Source organism: Trichogramma pretiosum, unplaced genomic scaffold (genome assembly GCF_000599845.2).
Source record: "Trichogramma pretiosum strain Unisexual culture from Peru unplaced genomic scaffold, Tpre_2.0 scaffold34, whole genome shotgun sequence".
In the NCBI taxonomy this organism is placed as follows: Eukaryota; Metazoa; Arthropoda; class Insecta; order Hymenoptera; family Trichogrammatidae; genus Trichogramma; species Trichogramma pretiosum.
The window spans coordinates 1,000,738-1,020,312 of NW_019641683.1; the positions used below are offsets into that span (position 1 = coordinate 1,000,738).

At 28.5% G+C, this 19,575-nt stretch overlaps 2 protein-coding genes across 2 annotated transcripts; both read right to left on the reverse strand.

Annotated features, from left to right (window-relative positions):
* Window positions 1–616: 616 nt before the first annotated feature.
* On the reverse strand, window positions 617–1,905 carry LOC106660391 (death-associated protein 1). Its single transcript, XM_014383341.2, has 3 exons — window positions 1,697–1,905; window positions 1,469–1,568; window positions 617–1,186 (listed from the first exon to the last, which is right to left on the reverse strand). Exons 1-3 carry the CDS (start codon window positions 1,743–1,745, stop codon window positions 1,027–1,029), a joined length of 309 nt encoding a protein of 102 aa, XP_014238827.1. The 5' UTR covers window positions 1,746–1,905; the 3' UTR covers window positions 617–1,026.
* Window positions 1,906–2,318: 413 nt separating this feature from the next.
* On the reverse strand, window positions 2,319–3,744 carry LOC106660114 (proteasome subunit beta type-5). Its single transcript, XM_014382959.2, has 5 exons — window positions 3,607–3,744; window positions 3,198–3,354; window positions 2,878–3,090; window positions 2,553–2,786; window positions 2,319–2,484 (listed from the first exon to the last, which is right to left on the reverse strand). The coding sequence occupies exons 1-5, from the start codon at window positions 3,742–3,744 to the stop codon at window positions 2,393–2,395; spliced, it is 834 nt and encodes a 277-aa protein (XP_014238445.1). The 3' UTR covers window positions 2,319–2,392.
* Between the last annotated feature and the right edge of the window lie 15,831 nt (window positions 3,745–19,575).

Consider the following 19,575-nt stretch of genomic DNA (forward strand, 5'->3'; position numbering starts at 1 on the left):
TTTAGGAATGGTACAAAAATAAACCTTTAACGATTACTGATTTATGATGCGAAAAATAAACGAGCTATTTAGGTAAACACAATCTCCTGAAATTCGAAAGGAATTGGTAAATATTTTTTTGTGTAAATAATCACAATTCAGTAGGACAAAATTGTTACAAAATATTTTTTTTAATAATAATTTTTACTCAGAGGTTTCAAACTGAATCATTTTTTTGTAAAATTTAAATCTACATAAATCTTGAATTTTGCTAACAATTCAAAGGGTTATTGAAATTGATTTAATATAATTTAGAATGATGACGAGTCAGAATAAAATTGAAAAAATTGTTTAATGCAAAATTGATAAGTGTGCATCATTTTAACCAATAACGTTAACGTTTTTGTAGAACTATAAGAATGGTTTTCATACAATATGAATATATTGAAATAATTTTGATTGAAAAAAATTAATTACATAATTAACAATTTATTTTCATTTAAATAATATTCTTCAAAATTAATAGAATAAGTATTTCTTTGATATATTTTAAGTTCTTTTGAGTTTAAAATAAACTTTATAATGTTTATAATTGTTAAAAATTGCCCTTATAAATAAAACTGGATCTATATTAAAATACTCTTCTGGCTAAGTAATATTTATTGTACATCAATGTTTAGTATCATCATGTTAAATGCATACATGGAATATTTTAGAAAAAATAGTTTTCTATTAACAATAATAAACTCTAAAAAGTTTTTTAGAAACACCCTTCAAGTTTCAAAAGTTAAATGCATATGGCGAAGTGAAAGAGTAATCATATTTCTTTTTAAAATGAATACTTTTTTACAATGAAATAAACTTTATACTATTGTTGCAATTGTTTTATGCATATGAAAAAGATGTTTTGAATAAAATAATAAATATAGTTTTTATGCTTTTCACATTTGATAATCAAGTAAAATTTTTTTGAATTAAGTAAAATGTTGTAATTTTGAACTTCTTATAAAGTTTAAATTTTAAAGAAACTTTAACCCAGCTGGCATTCTACTTCCTCGGTTGCTGAATAACAATAGGTCTTGAATAATTAGATGAACGGGCCTCATGAGTTGGAACAGGTTTATCATGATAATGTTGCACAGCTTCAGGAGGAAAATCAGCATGTCCTTTGGTTTGTACTCCACTAACAATCATTGCCTTTGGAGGGCTAAAACATATTAAAAACTTGCATTAATGAGTATTTACCTACCAAAGACTTTTCGATGAAACATTGCACACTATTAAATACAAAAAACTCAAAGAAATTACATTATGCTTCTTAGCATAAAATAATACAGGACTGAATCATATCATTCTTTTCAGTTTTGATGAATTATTATTAATAAAAAAGAGCTTTTTAAAATTTTACAAGTAACCAAAACATATCATCAAAATACTAGCACCGCTCGTACAAGAACAAAATGGAGGAAACCAGAACAAAAATTATTACCTGGTAGATGTCTTGAGTTCTTCAGGATCCTTTGTAGGTTTGACTTCGCGTTCTTTGTCAGAATGCTTATGTTGCGTTATTCTCATACCACCGGCCTTGACTATAAACCCAATGATCATGTAATTATACATAAAAAATGTGTAGGAAATTCATTTTTTTATTCTAATGCGCGATCTTTTAAAGATAAATTTTTTTACGAAATAATAACGGTAAAAAATCATAATATACCTGCAGGTGGATGACCGGCTTTGAGACTTGATTCTTCAGGACTAGACATATTTTTTAATGATAGTCGATAACTTTTTTGACTTTATAAGACAAAAAATGTCCAATATGTTACAATGCAACTATACGTAAAATATGCGCATCAAAACCTGTTCAATAAGAACGCAGTTACTCGTCTCTCGCTGCGTTGCAACTTGGTACTGAAAATATATACTTGTGTAGTGGTATTGCCAATGAAGCGCGGGAACACATGCATGATACTTCGCATATATGCTATATGCATGTAAGTGTGTGTTTACATCGCGGCTGCGGCCTGCGGGTGGGAGGTCGAAGAGGGGTACAATTCGTTTGTAATTCGTTTCGCATTTGTAAATAAGTATGGAGCGATTTCGATTATCTTCCTACTTTTTGTTTTCAATTTCAGATTAAAATTTAAAATTTTATGAAAATACGTAATGAACACTGTGTATTGAATAAAAAATTTTTTACATATCAGGTATTCCAGATAATTTTTTTTAAATTTCATACATAAAACAATAACTTTTATTTCTTTGTCTTTTGGAGATCTTCTATTATTAAAATTATCAATTCGAGTAATTAATGCATTAAAATGAACTATTTGCAATTGAATTATAATCAATTAGACACGTTTATTATTAAAGAATTAATGAAATGTTATAATAAAATATTATTGATAAATTAAACTTCTTTTTCTTCTGCATATGCATAATGCAAATCCTTGCAGTCTTGATCACTAATATGAACCCAACCAGTGGATTTCATATGGTAAACTGTAGAGATAAAATTTCTTTTTACTTCTATTCTTTTAAAATGAATTTTTAATGGAAATGACAATTACCTCTAACGATACCACCAGAGTAAGCATCTCTGTGAGTTGCATGATAAATAGCTCTTCTACCAAGTTCGTAAGCTTCCTCATCTTTTAGATTCCAATGATATCCAGAATCCAGGACACCATAAGCATAGATAGAACCAGAGCCTACGCTGAATACTTTTCCTGGTGTACGTGTGCCTTCTGAATCAACATAATATAAACCAGGACCTTGCTTATCCCATCCAGCAATCATCATACCTATAATGTTTAAGATTATTAATAACTATTAGACACATCACAAAATTATCATACTGAGATATTGATTGTTTTTGAAAAATCTAATAATTACCTATACTCAAACCCATTCCTTTGTAGTTATATACCATATTGGACATTAGTTTACTTGCAGCTGCAACTGAAATGCGTGATCTATTTCTAAGTTCATACATGCGACATTGTTTAGCTAAGACTCTATCCCAATAAACACAATCAGCTGCTCCTCCAGCTAATGTGCCCAGTAAGTAATCATTTATCTCAACAATTTTTTTCATAACTTGCGAACCTGTACAGAAAATTTCAAATTGTATATTACAAACATAAATAGATTATTTTAATATAAAATTTAATATCACATGTACTGTGTAAAAAATGAAAAGTGCATCTGCTTACCAATAAATTGGCCTCCAGTTGCACGAGAATCTACTGACAATACTATTCCACCTTGGTACATAAAACCTAAGGTGGTAGTTCCATGATCAAATTGAATCTTCAAATGTTTACCAGTTTCATCAGTTTCATTACCAAGCTGTCCCAAAAAATTAGCTGGCTGAAATATTTACAAGACAATGAATTAAATTCCAAGAGTGTAAAACTCTGTAGTCATTGCGAGGTAACCTCAAAGTCTTTGATAAATTTTAATGTTTTAGTTGAATTAACTATCTAGTCTTAGTATAAAGTTTTTGAATAATTCATTAAAGAAATTGATAAAAATACTTGGTTTAAGAATCAAAAGTAATATAATTATAAACAATTACCTAAACAAAATATAACAATATTTAATAAGAACATAACAACTTACATTGCTAAATGGTGGCATCTCTAAGGACAAATTATTGGTGAAATTCGCAATCTCAACTTCATGACTGAATTTTTCGTCTTTTTGAGAATTATTTATATTCATAAATGAATTTAATCCACACACTTCCGCGAGCGCCATGATTACCGCTTGTTATGTTATGAAGAGTTCGGTAGAACTTTAACGTCTAACCAATATTTTGCCTATATCGTACTGTAATGGATGCGTCTGTGTTAGTGTATCGCGTCAAGTCCAGCCTTAAGATATTATATGTGTCAAATAAATTATACAAAGGCGTAAAGTAGAATATCCAAAGTTAAAATACGATCCCCTTAGCATTGTTTAAGCAGTGTGAAATATTTAGTTTTTAATGGAAATTCATCAAATAAAAATAAAGAAATAAATAATAATAAGGTACAAAAGTTCAGATCGTTCAAATATTTGAGTCCACTCTGGTCCATGATTATATGAATTTTATATGAATTTTAATTACATAAATTTATGTGTTATGAAGTATTTACAGTAACGTTGTACGCAAAAAATTCTGAAATCGATGTTCTAATTGTAATTTCGTGCTTGGATTCTGAAAAGATATTATCGATTTTTCAAATTGAATTATTAGTCAAATTTTTGAATTGGTGTTACATACATTTGAACACAAAACGAAAAATTTTACTTTAAATGGGTTCAGGCCCGATTCGAAATAAAATATTTAATAATTTTTGTCTTATGTCTTTATATTATGTGCTTGAAAAATTTGAAAGTCGGCAAAAAAGTCTGCCTATTTAGTCGATAGTTGGTTCCACAGTTTAGACGTGTGCGAAAAACAAAGTGAAAAATAAAAATGTTTCTCTCATAACTAGAGTTTTTCCATTTTCAGGGACCAGTAACCAAACACCCAAATACTTAAATGTCATTTTTAATTTTACAAAGATGCATTCAAAGTCATAAATTCATTCTGTAATAATCAATTAATACTTCTTATTAATTTTTTGTACTATAAATTATGTTTTTAAAACACTCTTTTTATGATACCTAATAAGTGATTAATTTCACAAGAAATAAGTGAAAATGAAATGTAGGCTTACAAAAATCAATAATAAGGTGAATGCCCTAACTACTGACGGTATACCTCCTCGCGCCCAATTTTTAACCACCATGAGATATTATTTAAATAAATATCGATTAAAATAAAATTATGATGTATTAACATTTTATTTCATATCTTTTAATATTATATTTTCATTTCAGGTAAAATTTATAACTCCAAATTTTTTTTTCGTACCCCAAGTAACTGGGCTATTCGATGAAATTGTACACTCAGTTCTAAACCCCTGCAATAATCTTGAATAATTTTTATTTAAACGTTTTTTATTCGAAAAGTATCCTCTTCGGAGCAGCATACCCACGACTAAAGACGTCTTACGATCCAATAATTTAGTTAAACGAAGCGTCACAACTTATAACTGCGCCTGCAGTCACGCTTTTATTTGAATTTTTCAATTTATCATACGTCAGAGGCTTCGCTGAGCTTATGAGGAGATCATCATCTAAAACGACTATAAAATCGATTTTTTTTTCTTTTTGCCAAAAAAGTTGATAAATATCTCGTAAGATACGCTCGTGCAAGCTGTTTTGCTGAATTCAATTTTTTTTTCAAGTCATAGTCAAAAATCAGAAGTCGTCTTTTAAACGTGAAAAACTTCTAAATTCTGCCTATAGTCAAGACTTTGTGTCCAATTTTCGATAAAAACTTCTACAACTTCAGAAAAAATCAACATGCATTCTTTAATTAATCTAAGGTTTTCATGTCCTTTGCATTTATGTACAAAAACTATCCCTTTTCAAGAAAAAAATTCTCAAAGGTTAAAGTTCTTTTTTATGATTGATTTTTTTGGATTAGGAAATCAGAAATTTGGAAATGGTGAATAAGAACATTGAAAAAGAGATAAGACCATTGACTTAATATATTTATTAACGGGACTGAAATTTTCATTCATGTTTCTTGTTGCGATCTCTAATTGGTCTTTTCATCACGTACAATTAATCCTCGAGTAACAGAATGGGGTACAAGATGGTGTTTCGAGCTAAAAATGGACACATAAATCAAAATTGTAGAAAATTGTTTTTTTTCGGCTTCGCCTCAGCCTCTAATTATATGTAATCTGAGGCTTTTCTGTTTTTCGCGGCCTAGGGCAGTAATGCACTATTAATAGTAAAATGTGTTCATACTATACTTAATTGACCAGTAAAACCTCCTACCCAAGCTTTGAAATCCCAAATTCGTTGCCTTTTTCACAATAATAAATATTGTAATTGGATTTATTTGGGATTATGACGTGAATTTTTCATCAATTTTGACCTGAGTTCTTTAAATATTTAGAAAAGTACTTTTCTCTGCCAAAGTGAAGCGGAATTGGGAAATACATTTTTTATTCTCTCTTCCAAGAGCTAAAATACGGTATTTAGCGTTGATGAAATATTGTATTTTGACATGTACATTAAATTGTACAACATTTTTTCAAATTTCGTTGTGCTTGGGTGGAAGAGGGTGCTTTTTTGAAGAGTCAAGACAACTCAAAATTCTTGATTCCAACATGACGCAAATCGTCTTGCCCCAGGCAGATATTTCACTTGGTTCATGAAATGATACATTTCATGAACGAAGCGCATCATTTGTGAGATGCGTCATTTATTTGTCAGCCCATCAGTTCGAGCTTGTTGTATTATTTTTTATTACAGTACTAATTAACAAATTATGTAAAACATTCGTAAAAACAAAGAAGAGATTCTGAATTTATCGTTTATAGTTAAGGTGGCTATAAACTGAAAAGGAATTATCTTCATTATGTTTTTCATTAATAAAGTGCAGTGGAGTATTTCAGAAGCTTTTTATTTGTTACTTTAAGATCACTAAATGATCCATTCTTTCAAAAGTGTGATATTTGGAGTTGGTAAAATGGACGATATTGGAACAACCGAAAAACTTACTTTCTTCTATTTTGAATTTAATTTTTCCGGACCCCCGTAGTTTCTGACACTTGATTTTTTAGTTTTTTTTTAAGTAATATTTACTTTTTATCCACCATCATCTGATGCGTTTTTTTTCTTTTTGCAAACACAAAAATTTGTCACGGAGGAGACAAATCGCCCTTTTATCAAGTTTTACGATGACAACAAAGTTGAAATTTTTTTTCCGATCACCCACAAAAATTGTTTGTAAAAACGAACGTTTTCATGCCACCAGAGTCAAAAACAAAATGTGCTTGCTAGAAAATTTTTCGATCACGGAGGGGACATTTTATTTTACTATTACGATTTTCATGTGCAACTATTGTTTAGCGAAGCTACAATTCTAGTATTCTAAGGGTAAAAATCGAGTACCTTAGTTCTAGAAGGTGACCTTTATATAGTTAGAGAGGTAAAAATGATTGTCTAGCACGTTTACTTGCCGTATATTTGAAATTATGTAAAATTTCACATAATTTAAGGACACATTTTTCGCTTATATACAATTGTTTTTAGACTATTTGTAAAAATGTATTTATTGAGTGAAAACAATCGATTCTGAGTTCAGGACAGCTCACTGAGGGGACATTTTGCATGTTTATCCGGCTGGCCAATAAATGTGGTCGTAATTTATGAAAATTTTATAGTTTCGGAAGGTAGAATTCTGTTCTTAGTTTTCGTCTTAGTTCCGTCTTAGTTTTCATTTTTTTCTAATAGCCTCGATAACAAGACATGCATTGCAATATTACGCTTTTGAAATAATGCACCAAATAATCATATCAATGAGACATAAAATAATTATTTTACAATTAATTAAGAAATATTATTTATACTTAGTTCAATGTTATCTCTAAAAGACTAAGGTTACGTTTAAAAACACAAAAGATATTTATAAATTTCATATGTGTGCCAAAATATTTTTAGGCCTAAGGCTGTAGCTATTTTTTTACACGCGCAACTATTGGTACACGAATACACTTAATGAATTCTGATAATGCTTGATAATCAAATGAAGACTTGATTTATCCAAAACTAATATTTATAAATTTTTATATAAGGAAGGTTGAATGATAGTACTTGCTAAAGAAAACATTAATCCAATCTATAACTGTAAACCTGAATCTATATAGAAAAACATTTTACAATTTACTTTAATTCTGTGACCATTTATAGGTCACATAGTCCAGGGTTTTACAAGATGACCACCTGTTTGTTTTATTTAATCTTTAACGTGAAACTGCATTTCCAAAGTTACCTCAGAATTCAATTGCTTTACTTTAAGTGTCGAGATTGTGACTGTCGGTATCAAAAGTATAGGTAGTAACAATTTTCAATGTTTCGATGTACATGTAATGACTACTTACACATAAAATCATCAAATATAAAGCATAGAGTTTAATTATTTGCTATTTTACTGCCCTCACTGTAATTATTTCTCGTGGATCTACAAAAGTTCAAGAGTTTATTTTTAAATTTCTAATTGTTATTCTGTATTTATGAGGTAAATGTGAAAAAAAATTTTAAATCATGATATGTATGTAAAAATTGATGTAGAATTCAAAATGATACTCAACAATTATAAACAATATTGAAATATTTTCTTGCAACGACCAAATCACAACTTTTTAAAGAAGCATAGTGGGGAAATCAATAGCAAAATTACGAAAAAAATTCTAACGGCAACAATCATCTTGATTTCGTAGTAAGAATCGAATGATTCTTATCATTAGCTCCACCTGATACACTTTAAATATTAACCCAATTTCGTAACGCAAGGATTCATTGGCTCGATCAATTCGGCGTCAAGAAATTTTGCAAAGATTTCTTTCTGAAGCATAACGATATGGTTTTTACTCAATTTAAACTTCAGGCTCCATACGCCACCCAAAGGCATCATTTGTTCATGCCCAGCTCGCGGCTTTTCTCTTTTTTCATCTTATAAGTATATATACTTTTGACGCCGATTTATCAAAAATGTTTTTTCGCTCTGCTCTAATGTACATTATAATTAACATGTACATTACGTACATCTTAATGTAATTGCCTGCTGAAGTTGACACCAGCAAAGGGCCAATACATCATTGAGCAGCTTATTTAAATTCATATTCAAATTTTATCGGGCGGAGCTAACGACAATTATCATTCGATTCTTGCAGCAAGATCAAGCTGATTCTTGGTGTTAGCATTTTTCTATCAGTGTGATAGAATAGTAATTTATTAGATTTAATTGATTTATATTGTTAAATTGATTTTTATACTTTCATTGGTATTATTTTTTTACATAAGCTATAATAATAATTTTACAAAATGTTGTAATTGGTAAATTTAATTTAGAGTTCTTTAAATAGTAATTTATAATTTTTTGTTTGAAAAAAAAATCTTTAACATATGTGGCATGTAGTATAAAATTTGAGTTATTTGATAAGTATAATTAATAAAAATATAAAAGACTATTAAAAATGACTTTATAAACTACGCGGGAGAGTCAAACAATAATTATACATCTCAGCACTATCAAATAAATAATGATTAGATTATTTATTAATCGTCGATTTTTAAGAAATAAAATAGTATTTAAAATTTTTACGTTTTTCACTCTTATTATGGCATAGCAGTTCATACAGAAAGTTAAGGTTTTCAATAAAAGACTAATTTCAGCATTTTAAGAAAAGACTGAGAATGTATTTGATCGTGTGTAGTACAAAAAATATTATGTAAATACTTAAGAGAGTTTATATTTCTTAACTTGTGATAGTTAGTAAGCCATGTGTAAACTTGTGGACCAACGCGTGTGGCGCGATTGGTCGACAGAAAGAGCGAGCCCGTGCTGACGTATATCAATGAGTTGTTTCTCGTTGCGAATTGTTATGTTTCTCTTTTTATTTATGTATCATTTTAATAATTGCCACAAAGCTTGGGGGCTGGTAAAGCAATTAAAGTATAATAGATACGCTTTCTCGTTAATCTATGTGAAAAACATTTTATATCACAATTATACTCTAATCAATTTATTTTTGGTTGTACAACAATTATTATTGTACATTTAGTATTAAAAATTCAAAAAATGAATAAAAATCAATTTCTATTCAACAAAGATGTTATGGTGTATTATTGATTGGGTTGAAAGCTAAATATATTACCATACCAATTATAAAAATTATGTTAGTTCAAACTTCAATTAATTTAAGGTTTATATTAGATAGTCTGTCTCACGCATTTTTTTATATACAAAGTATTCACAGCATAAATTCATAGCAATTAGGTAGTCTTTATAAAGCTATATGGTTTATTATTATTGGAGTGACCATATCTTTGATAAGCGTAAAATGGCAAAAACTATTGAAAAACGATGAAAATCTAATATTGTCATGTTTTTTCGATCTTTTTGTGCATTAAAACAATATTTTAGAGTTTCAAGAAGCTCCTGTGGAATATCCAATCTTCAAGCTAGTCTATAAAGAAACTCTGTTACGCTACACTAGTGACAAAGAAATGCTTTAGTTAGCAGATGATAAAAATATTAGGTTTTTTAAGCTAAAATGACGATTTCGCTCGGGGGACATGATTCAGACTTTTTTAAAGTTTTAAACTGCTCTGGACATAGTTTTTCATGATACATTAACGATCTAAGATGACCTATGCAAAAAAAATCAACTTCGAATAATAAGAGACACCCTAATAAATACATGGTCATTTCTGTGTGTAAATCGAATGGCCAAAATAATTTTTTTCTGCAATTATGAAAAACGTATTATTTCCAATGTCAGAACCATCCCAAAACTTTATTACAATTTTCGGGACCATTTGTCACCTTTTTTTGAGAGGCCAAAATTTTGTGTTTTTCCGAAATTCATGATCGTTGAAAAAATTTTAAAAAATGTATAGCTCGGTCCCGAGTAACTTTATGAAGAAATTGCTGATTGCTTGAAATTGTCCAAAATTTTAGAAAAATTATATTCCAAAATGATCTGAACGCTCTAGAGGCTTGTACGATTGAAATAGGTAGAAAGAAACAGAAAATTTAAAATCTAATCGAGTCTGATCCAGACTTTTAATTCTGAAAATATTTAAAAAAATTCCTCAGAATATCAACTACTACCTGATACATTTTTGAAATCAGCTTCAAAGGATAACGGACTGGAGATATCGATGCCATGCCAAAAAACCTCGACAAAGAGCGATTTTTGGCGATATCACGCATTTTAGGTCTGTTGATTTTCTACTTGGTGCGCCCGGCCTCATAGTTAAAGGTTGGAGATGTGGGATAAGAACACACGCGTATACATGCATACATTTATTGGGAATTCAATTTAGTTAACAAAGGATTGAATGGAATTGCCCTACGATGCCTGTTTCAAAATCTCGTTTTTGAGCTTATCGCGAGAGCTTCGTCTAAAAGGAAGCAAAAAAAAGTTGAATGAATATAACTACAATCTTTAATTTGTTATTTTTTATAAAATTGTACCAAATGTGTTAATGACGGAAATGACATCTTACGAAGAAACTATCAAGAAAAAACATGTTAGTTGACCAATTTTCCTTTAAAATTGTCTCGTTACTGTCACGTGTAAATTTATTTACAAATTTTTATATTTTATAAAGTTTTTTGTCATATTAATTAAGTACATTATCAATTTCTCATTAAATGTATAACCTTCTTCATACGCATATTTTTTTACGTAAAATTAATAATAAAACTTTTTAAGAAATATTAATTTTTTCTTTTTTTTTATTATAAAAACCCTTTAAATACAAATTTAAATATTAACCAAAAATTTCTTCACATTTAAGGAAAATTTATTAATGATATATATTATTGATTAATATATGAAAAAAATTAAATTTCCGAGAAAATCACTGATATAATATAAGTATAAAATAAAAAATATTAAATTCTTCTTTTATTAGTTAATTCTTCTATCATTAGATCGATTTTTGAAAATCCTAAACCAATTATAATAATTATTAAATAAAGTAACTACAACCACAACTTTCCTGAAAATTTAAAAAACGTTCAATTTGACAATCATTTTCATTCACTTGATTATTTTTTCAGATTTCAACAATATTTGATCACTAAATATTGATCAAAAATATAATTCCCTTTTTTTGATAACTGAAAGATAGAATATTGTGTTCAAGTTATTAAGAAACAGTAAATCATATATGTTAAATATTTATTCTAGACTTTACACGTGTGTGTACTCTTTGAAAATTTGATTTTGTTTTTTTGACCTAGTAATTCAGTTATTTTGTAAAAGATTTTGTTTATTCCAAATTATTATTGATTTCCAGTGAGTGGTTTTGAAAATTTTTATACCTGTATCTTTATTTTACAGTCGCTTGTTTCTTGAATTTTTCGTTATATTATGCAAAAATTATTATTGATTCAATGAGATAATTTTATATGAAAAATAGTTAAAGTAATAAAATTTTTCAGAAACATTATCATACACGTGGAATAATAAAAATCGAGGTCTCAGTGACGACGGGCATCTTGTCGCACGGCAAAGCGTTATTAAATTAACGCTCGTACACTCTTTTTATTGATAGATTTAATATGAAAGATATAACGTGTACTGGGCGTGGTTACAAATTATGTTTCCTGCTTTGTATTTGCATCATTGCAGTTACTGAAACGTCATAAGTCGAAAGGTTTATTATGTATAGCGTTTATTCTTTTTGAAAAAGTTTAAAAATATATTGAAATAAATGCAAGTTATTCAGCTAAGCGAAGCGAAATCCTACTATTGTTAAAACAGAACGGCCTTGTAAACACAATATCTCAATAGCCGTTCAACCGATTGCGTCCAAATTTTTATGATGCTTCTTTAGTGGCCCAAAGATGTTCTGTATAAATTCTAGAATCGATACGATCATTATTCACCCCTCTGCCAACCCTTAAACTTTTTTAGAGGATGCTCACGGTATATTCATCAGAATTTTTGTATTAATTCATTGAACCCGTACCCAAATGATATGATTGATGTATCCGAGGGATCAAATAAATCAGAAACTAGTTTTATCATCCCTTAACTTCTGAGATATGTCTTCAGAATTGCGTTTAAATCTATCTGATACTCTAAATCGAGTTGGAAGCACTTGAACGAAAAAAAGTCATGGTTATGGTTTTTGATGAAAAAATTTAAAAAAAAAAATGTCTTTTTAACTTTTTTTCAGACACTATAATATGCATTTTTCGAAAGGTTTAATTTTTCGATTTAATCATTCAAATTTTTGTTTATTATTTACATCGTGCCCATAACCCAATGATTAATAAACCGCGAATTATGAAATATACTGCAGTTACTCATTTAAATCAGTTGCGATGTTAGCAATATTTTTTTATCTCAACATTATCATCACGATGCACTTTTTTGAATGGTCTCAATTTCTCATCATTGTAATAATCGTTGTAATCGTCGTTACGTCTTTTAGATTCATATTTATAGATATAGTTTTATAGAACACTATTTCAAACTGTTATTAATTTCTTTGCTATTGTGAAAAACATTCCTTCTATTGTGAAAATCCGTGGGTTATTTGGAAAATCAAGATCATCCCTGTATCAAGTGAATTCAATATTTAACCCGTGCTAAATATTGAATTCAATCGTAAACACTAATGTTTGAATTGTATGAAATCTTTTGTGATAAACAATTGAAAATTATAATACTGAAAAATTAAAAGGATAATCATTTGTATAGTTATGATTTATCGATTGAAATGTATTAATTTTTTAAAATTAATAAATAGTATTATAATATATTAAACAATAACTTGGAATTATTATATTCTAACAAATTTGATTATAGAAATGTTCGGTAAGATAAGAAAATTTTGTTTTTCTAAATGCTTTAAATTACATATGTAAGTTGATTAAATTTATTTATATGATATATGAGTATAGTATTTAATCACAATTATTAAAATAAATTGTTCTCTCAGCTTTAGCAACAATTGTTGCCACTAGTTTTATAAACAGATCGTACCTCATTTTTGTTAATCCGTTAACGCCCAGACGGACAGAATTTTTTTTTCTATTGTAGTCTGCAATTAAATCATCTTATCGGAGTGAGGAAAATTCTTGAGGACACATTTTCTATATAAAATTTAATGTACTTTTTAAATATGAGTTTATAATTAACCTCTGATAAATATTAAAAAAGTTATAAACAATTTACTGCGAAAAAACACGATTTTGAATCTTAAAAAAAAACTTTGATTCAAATTTTTTTTATGAAAGTTGAAATTTAAGTGGAATTGGAATATTCAAAATTGTAGACTCCAAAAAATAAACTTTTCCAAAAAATGTACTTTTTGATTCGAAAATGATCAACATTAGAAATCCCACCTACGGTAAATTAAACTTTAAGTTATTATTCTAAAATTTTGGGTATTATTGGCCAAAGTTTAAATCTCTTTCATGAAAAAATTTGAATTAAAGTTTTTTTTCAGGATTCAAAATCGTGTTTTTTCGCAGTAAATTGTTTATAACTTTTTTAATATTTATCAGATGTTATTTATAAACCCATATTCAAGAAGTACATTAAATTTTACATAGAAATCGAGTACTCAAAAATTTTTCTCGCTCCGATAAGATGATTTAATTGCAGACTACAATAGAGAAAAAAATTCTGTCCACCTGGGTGTTAACGGGTTAAGTTGAATTCAACAATATATATCGTTGAGAACACGATTTGAAAAGTACAAAAATATCCTTTAATTTTGTTTTACTATTAAGTAAATGGATAAAATATATAATAGTTCAAAATCACAGAAAGATCAAATGACCTCGGTTGTATCTCTAAATACCTATTCATTCTGTGTCTTGAAATATCAGCACATGCACGTATGAGATCATATATCAGAGAATCTCAAGAGAGTAGATTTTGAGAAAGAGAATTTCTCAGATGATGAGGCTATTGCCTTTGAAGGTAGGCTAAAAATTATTTAATCATAGCAGGTTTTTGAATTGGTAAATGAAATATGAATCGCATCTGTTCTTACATACAGTATTGGATGAAGTATCCCTTAATTTCATAAATTCACACTCTTAAATCAGAAAGAAGGAAGTTTAAAATTCATATCCTGAAAAGTCATTAACCTCCATGACCTCGTACGTTCCCGTCTTTTTAAAGTGGTAGGTCTTACCTTGACTCATACAAAAAACGATGATGTGCCTGACACGTGGGGTCCATTGAATTATTTCCTATTCTATATCATATATAATCCTAATTGAATTTTGTCAGTTTTTTTTTCAATCAAAATATCAAGTGCTCAAACATTTTTTCAAAGTCTTGAATCAATTTTCGAGAAGTTTTGTAAATAATTTTTTGACTGATACAATCAAGTATTCTTCTAGTAAAATATATACGATATATATAATATAGCACTCTTTGTAGATTTTTTTCTACATTTAACTTCCCAATCGGGGTCGTTATATTGTCAATAGTCTACGTAAAGATGCATAAGAATATATTAACTTGATTTCGGGCTAAATATATTTGGAATTGCAAATTATCACAATATGCGTGTGGTATTAATTTTATTCATGAAATATATAAAATAGAAAAAATCGTCAGTCGAGAAATAAATACTTGTATATTTTTCAATTATATATACCTTTTATTGTAATAAATTCTCTCATTTTCCGAAATTAATTTTTTACAAAGGATTATCAACTACTTTTATGTACGATCGATGTTTTAAATTTAATTTTTAATCAATATAATATTTGAATATTTGCAAAATGGTTACTACTCGCGTGGAAGTCGGAAGTTCGAAAGTAAAAGATTTCTACAGTGTAGTAACGATCGTCTTTGCATTAATTTTAAGTGACGGTAATAACAATAGTACATAGGTTGTCACAGATAGAGACCCTACTTCACTGTGTTTACATTTCGAGCCATTGCAGAATTAAACGCCTCATAGTGTACACTTAGTATACAGATACAGAAACGATTCGTATAAGGTACATATAATGTATTTCATTATAATGTCTATTACAATGTTACATCACGACTGTAAAAGAACTGTGTTGCAGAATATATATTGCCTTGTGCGCACATCCACTCTATCGTATTACTTGTGGAGCTTTACCTATATATACACTGAATATACTCACATAGCTACTCTACCATTCCTATAGCTTATAGTTGTATAAGCGACCGGCCTTGATCCTTGGCGCTGTAGTCGTAGTCATACTTTCACCATACTCAACAAGTGTTGCAGTTGCTCGAGAACATGTATTTACTTTAGTGATTCCTTCGAGTTTAAACGAATTACAATATTGACAATATTACTGATAAAAGTAGTTTTAATTACAATAACTTTCAATATAAGAATTTATATGTGTTATGTATATAAATTAATTTTTTTTATGAATTCTTTTATGAAGCAACTTTCATCTGTAAAAAAATGGCATCTTATTTTAGTTTAACTTCATTCGCATCAAAAAATTGAACTTCAATAATTTTTCGATATTTAATAGTTAACAGATAAAATGTTACATTACTTCACTCTAAAGGGGAAATTAATTTTTATGCGCAAAATAAGACTTGGAATCTCAAATATGAAATGATTTTATCGCTTTTCAGTACGTATCAAAGTATGAATGTTGAATCAGTTAGTCGTATATAATAATTAGTAAAAAATAAAAGCTCCATTGAAAAGTAGATGCAAATAAATGATACAGATTCTACTTGTAAATACAATTCCACAAATATATACGTTTGCGCACTAATTCTAAAAACCAAAAATATAATCAAACAGTAATTTTAAGTGATGTAATAAGAAAATAGGATAAATACAATATATAATAAAGAAGAACAACGATAAAATGCAGGTAAAAAATAGCTGGAGAAAAAGAGGCTGGGGAAGGATATACTATTACGCTATATGAATAGGTATAGGTAACTGGATGGAATTAGTGTGCGTACATGAGAGAGAACGACGCAGTCATGACACATAGCAAGAGTACAACGATTACGTCGCTTGGAGCTAAGTTGTGACTCGTGAGCTTAACGTAGCTGTATACAAGCTAGGTAGGTGGTTTAGGAACTGCTTGAGCCATTTCTAGGTTACACGCACTGGCAGTGAGTTTCACTTTTTCACAGCTCTCGTATAAGCTCATGTTGTACGCATCGCACGCGCACATTTTTTCAACCTACAACATGTCTTGTTTGTAAAGAATGAGAGTAACATCATTTTTGAGACTTACCGAAATAATATAATTTTAAAAACAGTTCCTATGCATTATTAGTACGAATGCGATAAAAATGTAAATTATAGTGCATACTTTCGTTAAAAAAATATAATAATAATAATAATAATAATAATAATAATAATAAATAAACAGTTAATTTTGAAAAGTGAGAGTGTTAAACATTACACTTACTATTACAGTATATGCTTTGTGCGTTTTGGAGAGCAGATAAACTTAACTTTCCTTGACAAATCAGTTACTTCGAAGTTTTGACTTTCACTTTTCGAATTTTTATTATCCATCATATTTTCATGTATGATATCTATAACGAAACATTTAAAATCAAAATAATAAATGGATATTTTTTCTCATTATCAGAACGTAACTGATAGAATTATTTATTGCTCGAAAATAGAATGAAATTAAAAACATAAAATTTCACATTTATGTATAAAAATATTAATACTTTTACATTGCCTTTTACATTATTTGATCAAAAGAATTTATTTAATCTTCGAAAGTTATCAAATCAACCGTGCTAGAAGAATTATGCTTATGGCTATGTCTTGAAAAAACAACAATTGGCCAAATTCAAAGTGCACAGCGCATCTGAACATTCAAAATTTGCATAAATAATTCGTATTTTTCGATTTTTCCACTCTGTACGTAACTTCCTTTAAAAAAAATTGTTAATAGATTTATAAGTATTGTTGCAAAGACGATACACATTTTTTAATGAGGAAACTGTTAAAAACAATATTCAAAGAAATGTTCAATGAACCCAAAAATAAATCAGGATAAAATTTGCTAGATATTTTGAAAATTTGTAAAATTTGAATTTTATGAAAGAATACATAAAAAGTCCGTTTTAACTTCTTATTGCACTATTAAAAATTTACAGTCATAAATTATAAAGCATTTTTATGAATATTCATCTAAACATCATTGAAGCTTAAAATTTTTCAATTATTTGACTAATTTACTAAATCAATATGTATAGTGTTTTAAAAAAAATTTTTCTAAATCATTCCGCGTAACGTAGAAGTGAGAATCATGAAAAAAGGTATTAGTTAATTACAATTGTTATGCAATAATTCCAAAATATTATCTGCAGCAGTTAATTTCTTTACTTGACATCAGAAAATCTCTGCTAATATTAAAAAAAAATATAAAAAAAATTTCATTATGAAATTGAAAATAGATCGAAGATAAAAAGAGTATTACAACAGATGAAAGTGAATCGTATCATTCAGTCTATAGTATAGTGGGAGCTCACTTCCTCTATAAGCACCATACAGAATTGACATAACACTCGCAAAACCTACTGACACACTTTCATACTTTGCTCGTGAATTCTGAATAAAATTGGCACGAGGAGAAAGGTTAAATACGCGAAACATTTACACGACAAAAAATGAATAAGGCAGACTAAAGAAAGTCGCTCTTGGTCATACTTTTTCTGAGGTATATACGCCTTTTCACTGTCGATTTCAATTGACGTCATTTGCGATTATGCGTTAAAATACACACACACACACACACACACACACACGTGTACATTTACACTTTTAGATATAATAACATCGGTTATTAAGAATTTGTTATGGATATTTATTTTTGGATTGTTATTTTTCAATATTTTCATGCAATAATTAATTTTGTCTAAAGTGATTAACTTTTAATCATTAGTCAGTATCTAAAATACACGTTTAGTTTGGTTCAAAATGTACCCAATTAATTGAAGAATATAATGAAAGCAAGTTGTACATAAATCTGTACTTGGGTTCGATTCAATTAATTCTCTTTGTGTACTCATACTAAAATTTAATACAACAGCCTGATTAGCAAATTCCCTCATGGTTCTTGATGTGAACAAATTAAAAATTGTTGAAAATTTTTCTTTTTTATGGTTTGGTGAATTCGAAAAAATAAATGCTAAATTGAACACCCAAAACAAACCTTGTTTGTTACTGAGTTAAAAAATTTATCTTTTCGATTCTTAAAAAAGTAAACATCTTCAATACGCTTTAACAGTCCTTTGTAAGATTCGAAAAACTACACTGATTCAAGGTAAAATTTTGTTTCATCAATAACATAACACGAAACAAGTTCACATAACAAAAAAAGATATCTCAGTAAGTTCGCCAAATAAAAGGAGAAAAAAATAATCTCAAACTTGTTGATAATTCACCCTGGTAATAGATATTACATTTCAAATATATGCTTTTACATTGGGAAAATGGAATATTTTGTAATAATAACACACATTCAGGCGGTGCTTGTTTGTCACAAATGAATGAGTACATAAGAACATTAATTAATGACTGTGGAATTGCGCGTGAATAAACAGACATCCGATGCGGCAGTGACCTTGTTTGGTACTGAGTTTTTGATTCACCCCCAAGTAAAGAAATTCGACGTGCTTAGTTGAATAAAAATAGCTACAGAATTTTTTTACGTTTTTTAGCGTTTATCAAAAATTATAAGTACGGTTTAAAAAATAATAAAGATATAATAAGGATGGTGTCAGCATAATTTTCACTAAAGCACTTGTATATTATATTTCAGTTTAATAATTAGATAAACGAACGATTTTTTTTTATTCTTAGTTTCATAAATAGTAAACATAACAGAGTTCAAACTTCACTAGTATTTTATAATATTTATTTTGTGATACTCTCTTTTTTCTCAAAAAATTGTTTATTTTCTGTAAGTACGGTTAAAAGAAACACACATTTAAAATCTATGACGAATAA